At 42.5% G+C, this 12,153-nt stretch overlaps 2 protein-coding genes across 2 annotated transcripts in view; both read right to left on the bottom strand.

The window, feature by feature from the left end:
• Positions 1 to 11,678, bottom strand: part of yjefn3 (YjeF N-terminal domain containing 3) — a 41,737-nt gene extending 30,059 nt beyond the window's left edge. The window contains exon 1 of the mRNA XM_083559429.1: positions 11,446 to 11,678. Coding sequence (XP_083415555.1) covers positions 11,446 to 11,504 — 59 coding nt within the window. The 5' untranslated portion in view covers positions 11,505 to 11,678. The remainder of the gene's footprint in view (positions 1 to 11,445) is intronic.
• LOC310735966 (craniofacial development protein 2-like) overlaps positions 2,619 to 12,153 on the bottom strand; it is a 106,502-nt gene continuing 96,967 nt past the window's right edge. Inside the window, exon 2 of the mRNA XM_083559297.1 lies at positions 2,619 to 4,612. Coding sequence (XP_083415423.1) covers positions 3,220 to 4,515 — 1,296 coding nt within the window. The 5' untranslated portion in view covers positions 4,516 to 4,612 and the 3' untranslated portion in view covers positions 2,619 to 3,219. The remainder of the gene's footprint in view (positions 4,613 to 12,153) is intronic.

Here is a 12,153-nt window from a genome sequence, read left to right on the forward strand (position 1 = left end):
GTATTCACCATAGAAGTTCCACCACACACTAAACTCCTCCAAGGAGCTCAGTGATCTTGTGCCTCAGTTATTAGGAAACGTGTACAATCGCTGTCTCACTCTGGATGGAACTGGAACTGGATGTTACTATGGTTACAGGTGTTTATAGGCAGCGCAGTCATTTAGATTCAACTGACAAAAGCAAACTACCAACAATCTGAACTCACACCTGAACTTCCAGCCAATCACAATCCACTATTCACACCTGAACTCCTTCCAGCCAATCAAAATCCACTATTCACACCTGAACTCCTTCCAGCCAATCACAATCCACTATTCACACCTGAACTCCTTCCAGCCAATCACAATCCTCTATTCACACCTGAACTCCTTCCAGCCAATCACAATCCACTATTCACACCTGAACTCCTTCCAGCCAATCACAATCCACTATTCACACCTGAACTCCTTCCAGCCAATCAAAATCCACTATTCACACCTGAACTCCTTCCAGCCAATCACAATCCACTATTCACACCTGAACTCCTTCCAGCCAATCAAAATCCACTATTCACACCTGAACTCCTTCCAGCCAATCACAATCCACTATTCACACCTGAACTTCCAGCCAATCACAATCCACTATTCACACTGAACTTCCAGCCAATCACAATCCACTATTCACACCAAACTTCGAAGCCAATCACAATCCACTATTCACATCTGAACTTCCAGCCTATCACAATCCACTATTCACACTGAACCTCCAGCCAATCACATTCCACTATTTTATATTAAGTTTGTAATCTTGTGTACAGTGTAGATTTATTCATTACTAGAGATTTAAAGCACTTTTGTACGTCGCTCTGGATAAGGGCATCTGCTAAATGCCGCAAATGTAAATGTAAATGTATTCAAACCTGAACTTCCAGCCAATCACAATCCACTATTCAAACCTGAACTTCCAGCCAATCACAATCCACTATTCACACTAAACTTCCAGCCAATCACAATCCACTATTCAAACCTGAACTTCCAGCCAATCACAATCCACTATTCACACTGAACTTCCAGCCAATCACAATCCACTATTTACACCTGAACTTCCAGCCAATCACAATCCACTATTCACACCTGAACTTCCAGTCAATCACAATCCACTATTCACACTGAACTTCCAGCCAATCACAGTCCACTATTCACACTGAACTTCCAGCCAATCACAGTCCACTATTTTCACCTAAACTCCTTCCAGCCAATCACAATCCACTATTTTCACCTGAACTCCTTCTAGCCAATCGCAATCCACTATTCACACCTGAACTTCCAGCCAATCACAATCCACTATTCACACCTAAACTTCCGGCCAATCGCAATCCACTGTTCAAACCTGAACTTCCAGCCAATCACAATCCACTATTCACACCGAACTTCCAGCCAATCACAATCCACTATTCACACCTGAACTTCCAGCCCATCACAATCCACTATTTACAACTGAACTTTTAGCCATTCACAATCCACTATTCACACCTGAACTTCCAGCCAATCACAATCCACTATTCACACTGAACTTCCAGCCAATCACAATCCACTATTCACACCTGAACTTCCAGCCAATCACAATCCACTATTCACACCTGAACTTCCAGCCAATCACAATCCACTAATTAAACCTGAACTTTTAGCCAATCACAATCCACTATTCACACCTGAACTTCCAGCCAATCTTCTTCTTCTTTCGGCTGCTCCCATTAGGGGGCGCCACAGCGGATCATCTGTCTCCATACCACCCTGTCCTCTACATCTGCCTCTTTTACACCAACTACCTGCATGTCTTCCCTCACCACATCCATAAACCTCCTTCTTGGCCTTCCTCTTTTCCTCCTACCTGGTGTCTCCATCCTCAGCATTCTTCTACCGATATAATTCATGTCCCTCCTCTGCACATGTCCAAACCATCTCAATCTCGCCTCCCTCACCTTGTCACCAAAACATCCTACATGCGCTGTCCCTCTAATAAACTAATTTCTAATCTTATCCATCCTCGTCACTCCCAACGAAAACCGTAACATCTTCAGCTCTGCTACCTCCAGCTCCACCTACTGTCTTTTACTCAATGCCACTGTCTCTAATCCATACAACATCGCAGGTCTCACCACAGACCTATAAACATTCCCTTTCATTTTTGCAGATACCCTACTATCACAAATCACTCCTGTCACTCTTCTCCACCCACTCCACCCTGCCTGCACTCTTTTCTTCACTTCTCTAACACACTCACCATTACTTTGCACTGTTGACCCCAGGTACCTGAATTCCTCCACCTTCTCCAGCTCTTCTCCCTGCAACCGCACAACTCCACTGCCCTCCCTCTCATTCACACACATGTATTCTGTCTTACTCCTACTGAGTTTCATTCCCCTTCTCTCCAACGCATATCCCCACCTCTCTAGGCTCTTCTCAACCTGCTCCCTACTCTCACAACAAATCACAATATCATCCGCAAACATCATAGTCCAGGGAGACTCCTGTCTGACCTGGTCCGTCAACCTGTCCATCACCACTGCAAACAGGAAAGGGCTCAAGGCCGATCCTTGATGAAGTCCAACCTTCACACTGAACCAGTCTGTCGTTCCTACTGCACACTTCACTGCCGTCACACTGTCCTCATACATGTCCTGCACCACCCTCACATACTTCTCTGACGCACCTGACTTCCTCATACAATACCACAACTCCTCTCTTGGCACCCTATCATACGCCTTCTCTAAATCCACAAATACACAATGCAATTCCTTCTGTCCTTCTCTATACTTCTCCATCAACATTCTTAAAGCAAATAAGGCATCTGTGGTGCTCTTCCTCGGCATGAATCCATACTGTTGCTCACAGATGGTCACCTCTTCTCTCAGCCTGGCTTCCACTACTCTTTCCCATAACTTCATGGTGTGACTAATCAACTTAATTCCCCTGTAGTTACTGCAAGACTGCACATCTCCTTCATGCTTAAAGATCGGTACCAGCACACTTCTTCTCCATTCCTCAGGCATCTTCTCACCTTCCAAAATCCTGTTAAACAATCTGGTCAAAAACTCCACTGCCATCTCTCCTAAACATCTCCACGCTTCTACCGGTATGTCATCTGGTCCAACCGACTTTCCACTCTTCATCCTCTTAATCGCTGCTCTCACTTCCTCCTCACTAATCCTATCCACTTCCTGCTTCACCAACTCCACATCATCCAACCTTGTCTCTCTGAGATTCCTCATTCATCAGCTGCTCAAAATACTCCCTCCACCTTCTCAACACACTCTCCTCACTAGTCAACACATTTCCCTTTCCATCCTTTATTGCTCTAACTTGCAGTATATCCTTCCCAGCTCGGTCCCTCTGCCTGGCCAATCGGTATAAATCCTTTTCTCCTTCCTTAGTTTCCAACCTCTCACACAGCTCCTCATATGCCTTTTCCTTGGCTTTCGCCACATCCCTCTTTACCTGATGCCGTATCTCCTTGTACTCCTGCCTACTTTTCTCATCACTCTGTCGATCCCACTTCTGTTTTGCCAACCTCTTTCTCCTTATGCTCTCCTGCACTTCCTTATTCCACCACCACGTCTCCTTGTCTTGCTTTCTATTTCCAGATGTTACACCAAGTACTTTTCTAGCTGCCTCCCTCATCACTCCTGCAGTAGTTGCCCAATCATCCAACACCTCCTTAACACCACTGAGCTCCTGTCTGACCTCTTCCCTGAACCTCACACTACACTCTTCCTCCTTCAGTTTCCACCATCTTATTCTTCTTTCAGTCCTCACTCTCCTCCTCTTCTTCTTCGCCTCCAAAACCATCCTACAGACCACCATCCGATGCTGTCTAGCTACACTGTCCCCTGCCAACACCTTACAGTCTTCAATCTCCTTTAGGTTGCATCTCCTGCATAGCACATAGTCCACCTGTGTGCACCTTCCTCCACTCTTATACGTCACCCTGTGATCCTCCTTCTTCTTAAAATAAGTGTTCACCACTGCAATTTCCATCCTTTTAGCAAAATCCACCACCATCTGCCCTTCCACATTCCTCTCCTTAAAACCATACCTACCCATCACCTCCTCATCACCTCTGTTCCCTTCACCTACATGCCCATTAAAGTCTGCCCCAATCACCAATCGTTCTTTCCTAGGTACACCATCTACCACTTCATCTAATTCACTCCAGAATCTTTCCTTCTCCTCCATCTCACAGCCAACTTGTGGAGCATAAACACTGATGACATTTATCATCATCCCTTCAACTTCCACCTTCACGATCATCACCCTATCAGAAACTCTCTTCACCTCCACTACACTCTTACTGTACTCTTCCTTCAGAATCACCCCTACACCATTTCTCTTTCCATCCACACCATGATAGAACGGTTTAAACCCACCTCCAATGTTCCTGCTCTTACTCTCTTTCCACTTGGTCTCCTGAACACACAGCATATCTACCTTTCTCCTCTCCATCATATCAGCTACCTCTCTCCCTTTACCAGTCATAGTACCAACATTTAAAGTACCAACCCGAACCTCCACTTTCCTACACTTCTCCTTTCCCTGCTGTCTCTGTAGACGTCTTCCTCCTCTCCTCCTCCTCCTTCGGCCAACAGTAGCCCAATTTCCATTGGTACCCTGTCGGCTAACGATACCTGTGGCGGTCGTTGTTAACCCGGGCCTCGACCGATCCGGTATGAAATTCTCATTTGTGATCCGCATATTTGATTTGGCACGTTTTACGCTGGATGCCCTTCCTAACGCAACCCTCCCCATTTACCCGGGCTTGGGACCGGCACTAAGAGTGCACTGGCTTGTGCATCCATAATGGCTGGGTTTGAACTTCCAGCCAATCACAATCCACTATTCACACCTGAACTTCCAGCCTATCACAATCCACTATTCACACCTGAACTTCCAGCCAATCACAATCCACTATTCACACTGAACTTCCAGCCAATCACAATCCACTATTCACACTGAACTTCCAGCCAATCACAATCCACTATTCACACTGAACTTCCAGCCAATCACAATCCACTATTTACACTGAACTTCCAGCCTATCACAATCCACTATTCACACCTGAACTTCCAGCCAATCACAATCCACTATTCACACTGAACTTCCAGCCAATCACAATCCACTATTCACATCTGAACAGGGCAAATGATAACATTCTTTAAAATTAAATGCAGTATCTGAGACACTTCAGGACCTGCTGTACTCCACTTTATAGCTCCATTACACCTCGCTGGCATTGACGATTCTCCTGTAACTGCATGTCTTTCATGTTATATTCCAATGTTAATGATGTTATATGATGCACTGAGGATTTCTGGGTGTGTACAGGTTTATACTGAGCCATGGAGGAAAATGGTTTCTAAGACGCTTCTCAAGCTACAAGAGGAAACAATAATGTAATTTGTAAATGGGTTTGATGGATCGATTTGGTTAAAGTGGTGTGTATTAATGACCACAGACAGCAGGGACTGACACGTCTCGTCCTGGGCGTACGTCAGCATGTCAGAGAGACTCAACAATCAAAACAAACACACAGCTCAAGCTCAGACCGTGATGATTACATGGCTAAGATGAGAACACGTTCAGAACATTAATTATTTTATTATAATATGAAGGATATCATGTAGAATAAATTGTTGGTCGAAAAATTGTTGGTGTTTTCCATATTTAAACAGGTTCTTATAAAACACAAAGAGTAGCCCAGTGCCTCCTCAGATACCAGTGATGAAGTAACCTGATGCTCTCCAGACCTGCCTAAACCAATCCTAATACCCTGATGGAGCTCTCAAAAATAGGAAACCACTTGCTGCTGCTGAATCTGGCTCCACATGGACAACCTGAGGAGATTGATGTATATGGTGACCACTAAGGAATCATGAAGATAGAATTGGACTGTAATTAATATGAACAGTTCTGCTACAGAGGTTTAGGACTACAATCTCCATGAACACAAAGTAAATCAGCAGCATTACTGAAGGATCACTTTAATCACTGTTTTTTTTTTTGTGTGTTAAATAGTCAACAACATAACATTAATAAACAATATTCAGTGATGAACTTTTAATTTAGCGTTTCAAAAGCACTACGTTATTCATCCTACAGACGTAATCGCTCATTACTGCTCACAGGCTTATTCACAATTCTGCATGTAATATCTCCATAAATCCTAATCGCATTTATTATGATTACATCCGATGGCAGGATGATGAACGGAGCCTGAGTGCAAAAATACAAATGGAGGAAAATGAACCAGTAAGACCATCTACATCTCTCTGAAATAAAAAAAAAACTCACAACCAAAGTCTTCATTACAGAGGAATAAAATATATTCATAGATTGATAAATAGACAGACATAAATATAGTTACATAGATACATAAAAATGAGAGTGAGAGAGAGAGAGAGAGAGAGAGAGAGAGAGAGAGAGAGAGAGAGAGAGAGAGAGGGTTGGATGATGTGGAGATGGTGAAGCAGGATGTAGATAGGATTAGTAAGGAGGAAGTGAGAGCAGTGATTAAGAGGATGAAGAGTGGAAAGTCGGTTGGATCAGATGACATACCGGTAGAAGCGTGGAGATGTTTAGGAGAGATGCAGTGGAGTTTTTAACCAGGTTGTTTAACAGGATTTTGGAAGGTGAGAAGATGCCTGAGGAATGGAGAAGGAGTGTGCTGGTACTGATCTTTAATAATAAGGGAGATGTGCAGACCTGCAGTAACTACAGGGGAATAAAGTTGATCAGTCACACCATGAAGTTATGGGAAAGAGTAGTGGAAGCCAGGCTGAGAGAAGAGGTAACCATCTGTGAGCATGCCGAGGGAGAGCACCACAGACGCATTATTTGCTTTCAGGATGTTGATGAAGAAGTATAGAGAAGATCAGATGGAGTGGCATTGTGTGTTTGTGGATGTAGAGAAAACGTACGACAGGGTGGAGAGAGAGGAGTTGTGGTATTGTATGAGGAGGTCTGGTGTGTCAGAGAAGTATGTGAGGGTGGTGCAGGACATGTATGAGGACAGTGTGACAGCAGTAAAGTGTGCAGTAGGAAGGACAGACTGGTTCAAGGTGGAGGTTGGACTGCATCAAGGATTGGGTCTGAGCCCTTTCCTGTTTGCAGTGGTGATGGACAGGTTTAAGGATGAGGTCATACAGGATCCCATTAGGAGTCTCCACAACAGATTATCCGTCTCCATACCCCCCTGTCCTCTACATCTGCCTCTTATAAACCAACTACCTGCATGTCTTCCCTCACCCCATCCATAAACCTTCCTCTTTTCCTCATTCCTGGTGGCTCACTTCCGACTTACTAATTCTATCCACTTCCTGCTTCACATCTCCACCATCCAACCTTTTCTCTCTCTCATTTTCCTCATTCATTAGCTGATCAAAATACTCCCTCCATCTTCTCAACACACTCTTCTCACTAGTCATCACATTTCCATCTCCATCCTTTATTGCTTTAACTTGTAGCACATCCTTCCCAGCTCGGTTCCTCTGCCTGGCCAATCGCTACAAATCCTTTTCTTCTCCTTAGTGTCCAACTTCTCCTACAGCTCCTCATATGCCTTTTATATACATACAGTAAATAATGATAACTTACAGGTGTGTGTGTGTGTGTGTGTGTGTGTGTGGGGGGGGGGGGGTCCAAATGGTGTGGACAATTAGTAATCTGGGGAATGTTTCAAATGATAGACAGTAGATATTCAGTGTCTTCCAGATGAGAGTGAGCTTTTCCTGTTTCTTCCTCAGATCATCTCAGGGAGTTTTTCCCTCACCAATGTCACCACTTATATAAATAAATGTATATATGTTTATATTTGTAATTAATATTGTGATTGAATCATGCTGAAAGTGTTATATTTATATAAATAATAATTGAACTGAATGTGAGCAGGGTCTGCAGCTGGGCGGTGAAACCACTGGTGTTGTGGTGTGTTGTGGGAAACAGTATTGCATTATTTTAGTAATGTGTGTAGTTGTAATAATAATAAATTCAGCTGAATCCACTATGACTCTGACTCTAACAGGATTACTGAAGACCTCTGTCATTAGTAAAGATAAATAAATAAATAAATAAATAAATAAATAAATAAATAAATAAATAAATAAATAAAACTTCTTCGCAGGTTAAAGAAGTCAGGACAATGAAGGAAGAATGTTATTTGGTTTGCTGGATTACACCATAATGACCCTAGATATTTGTACGTTTAGCAGACTTCTGTTTGGTGGACGCCGTTATCCAGAGCGACTTACATTTATCTTATTGATACTCAGCAGCTTGGTGGGGCTGGGATTTAAACTCATCACCTTCGGATCCAAAGTCCAAAGCTTTAACCAATATGCTCAGTAGGTAAAGTGTTGGACTTCTGATCAGCAGGTCATGAGTTCAAATCCCAGCCCCACCAAGCTGCCACTCCTGGGCCCCTGAGCAAGGCCTTTAACCCTCAACTGCTCAAGTTTTCTACTGCTCTTCTAAAAAATTCTCAGGATTCTGTTGTTTTGAAACCATGTTTTCTAGAGATGTAAGAACATTTTGTTTCCTAAATATATTTTGTTTCATCAGATGCTCTTGTCTCTTTTCCCCCAACTCACTGCACTGTGATAGAGCAGGACTGTGGATCATCCAGAGGTTTTGAGATGAAGGAGTTAACACTCATGCACATCGAATCAGATCCATCATTAAAGCTGTAATTAGAAGCAACGTACATCAGGAGTAATATGATGGATGATCCACTTCATATATACTGTATATATATATATATATATATATATATATAAACTAGAAGACCCAAACCTGTTCCAGCATGACAATGCTCCTGTACACAAAAGCCAGCTTAATGAAGATCTGCTTTACATGGGTTGAAGTGAAAGATCTCCTGCTATAGAGCTCCAACTTTATTAAACATGATGAATGTGAACACTGACTGTACCTGAGACCTCCTCACCTTCTCAAACACATCAGTACCTGACGTTAATTACAACTGAATGAATCTCCACAAAATCTAGTGGAACATCTTCCCAGAACAGGAGATCATTATAACAAAAGGAAACTAAATGGGGAATGTGGATATTCAAAGACATTAGGGGTGCCATATAATACGCCATTACGTGTATCTGTTTAGAATATTTAAATTTAAACATGAAGTGGGCGTGGCCTGAACACCTAAAAAAAAAAAAACAACCCACAAAATATACCGAATTTTGTGTGACAGTTCCTCAACCTCAGCTACATCACTCAAGCTTCTAATGAGTTTAATCTACAGATGTGTTCGTTATTTTAATCCTGATCTCATTTCTGTGAGTCGATTATAACCAGTCTAATAGATGTTTATTTTCCACAAAATACTAACAAGACTGTTACCCAATGATGAGGAACATGTTCTCTAATCGCTCAGTCGAATAAAAGTCCATTAATTGGATTATCGTCTTCTGGATCTTTAAAACGAAACACACAACCCCCAGTAAATACACTGATCATTTATATCTGTTCAGAAATAGATAAAATAAGTATTAATAACTGAGACGCTTCTCGATACCTACACATGGAGGTTATTAAAACAGCAATCAGAGACTAAATGTGGAATGAGATGTTTAAAAAGCACACAGTAATCTTATCGTGAGGTGTCCACATACTTTTGGCCATACAGTGTACCTCAGCCGTCACGAGCAGGTTGTAAAAGAATCTTCTGTGCGTTTTATCATCACATTTCTGTGTTTTTACTTCTGAATAAGGAAAATGTTGAAAACTGTAGAATTCAGTCTCAACTACGTGAAATGTTTTCCAATGTTTCAATTCGAAATGCGACTCCAATCAGATGATCCACACTGCACTAACGAAGACACGGCCGACTGCTGAAACTCTGAGACTCGTTTGTGGTGTGGATGAAGTGGAGAATTTCTCGATTCGGACCCTTTTTTTCCTCTGCGTTGGATTTGCGTGCTCCTACAGGATGAAGCCTCGTGAGCCAACAAAGAGCTCATTATGTGAATCTGACTGTATTTTTGATGTTGTTGCTGTTCACAAGACTTTTCCAGACTTTATTTACAGGAACTGAGGCCCCTGCGCAGTTATGGACTTGGAGAACATCTCCCCGGGTCAGGTGCACATGATCACAGCATGGGATTCTTTATAAAGCACAGATTCTCCCTTTGGCCTCGTTCTTGACTGTCACATTTTATTTGCTTCTGTTTCCAGCAGCCAAACATTCTGCAAACAAACCACCCACAACTCCCAATCACATGTGTGGGAATGAAAGCGTCTCAGTTACAGATACTACGTGTGTAGAAATATTGTTTCCACCTTTGAACTGGAAGCTTCCCGAAGATCCAGAAGACGATAATCCAAGAGCGCAGAAAAATCAAACTGAAGCTTTTTAATGGACTTTTATTCAACTGAGCGATTAAAGAACATGTTCCTCATCATTGGGTAACAGTCTTTTTAGTATTTTGTGGAAAATAAACATCTATTAGACTGGTTATAATCGACTCACAGAAATGTGATCAGGATTAAAATAACTTGAGTGATGTAGCTGAGGTTGAGGAACTGTAGCACAAAATTCTGTATATTTTGTGGGTTGTTTTTTTTTTTTTTTAGGAGTTCAGGCCACGCCCACTTCATGTTTAAATGTAAATATTCTAAACAGATACAAGTAAAGTACAAATATACTGTACCCCACATGACCAAACGTATGTGGACACCTACACCCATAAAATTGATATGAGCTTCTTTTCGAATATCCACATTCCACATTTAGTTGCCTTCTGTGATAATGAGCTCCACTCTTCTGAGAAGATGTTCCACTAGATTTGTGTCGAGATTCATTCAGCCGCAAGTAAGGTCAGGTACTGATGTGGTTGAGAATGTGAGGAGGTCTGGGGTGCAGTCATCACGCTGATGTAGTTCTCCAATTGTGTTTCTGTACATGTTTTTTTAAGCAGAAATCCTGCAGGCGGTGATGTTGCTCCGGACAGCAAGTGGAAATGTCACATCACTTTTGGAGAATCAGCACTAATCTCTGAGTGTGAAGCCCTTAAACACGGAACGCTCACGTCTGATGGATAAACGAGTCCGTCAGATGAATAAATGCACATGGAAATGTCAGGAGTTGCTGCTGCACCTGTCAAACAAGCGCTCTCAGAGTCTACATCTTCCTCCACGCTCAGTAAACCTCCAGATGTTCTGGCCATTGAGGTGGAAATGCAGGCTCATATTTGCTTACTGGACGAGGAATTTGAAATATACAATAGATACATGAAATATGAAAAACATCAGCGTAGGTTTGGTCTTTTCAGAGCATCCAGTCATTAAAGATGAATCAGCTCCGAGTGCTCACAGATCACAAACCCTTCAGCTTTAAAACCAGATCAAATACAAATCTTCAGGAATCAGGACACAACATCAGGAGTGTGATCTTACCTGAGGTAGCGCAGCGGCTCTGTGGTCTCGGTCTCCTTCTCACCGGGGCTTTGGTTCATCTTTACCAGGTGGAGATACACAGCAGGATACAGGTGATGAGATACAGCAGCAGATTTTTCTGCACCAGTCAACCTCTCTGTCGTTCTCCTTCTGTCTGCAAACTCAACCTCTCTCTCTCTGCCTCTTCTCTGCTGGCTGGCTGGGTGGATGAGGAATCAGCCTCCACACATGGATCAGCTGTTCGTTCTTTCGCCGTCAGCCAATTAAGAAGCAGAGAGCAGCAGAGAGAGTCGTGTGATTGGCTGAAGTAGCCGGTGCTTCTCGCTCACTCGGGGGGGGGGGGGGGGGGTGTTGGGGTGAGGTGGGGAAGGTTCCATCACTGTGTAGCAGCATCTTAAAAAAAATATCCAACGCATCACAACACACTTTAATATCAGACATTTCCAAGCTCATTTACATATTCATAACGCTCCTGTCAGACACGAATCAGTGCAAATCTGGATTTAAATAACATTCCATAATTAAAATACTGTAATAATGTGAACGCATGTCGAGATCTGTGTCTTAATGATTCATTTCTCATTATATTTACAGGAGAAGATTCTGGAAAGATCTTAATCTCTGATCTTATTTGTGGAAATTAAATAATGTATTATTTTAATAATAGTTTAAAAAAATGCATAATTCAGTAAACAGTTTGTAGCCACT

Source organism: Silurus aristotelis (assembly GCF_946808225.1).
Source record: "Silurus aristotelis genome assembly, chromosome: 13".
Taxonomy (NCBI): domain Eukaryota; kingdom Metazoa; phylum Chordata; class Actinopteri; order Siluriformes; family Siluridae; genus Silurus; species Silurus aristotelis.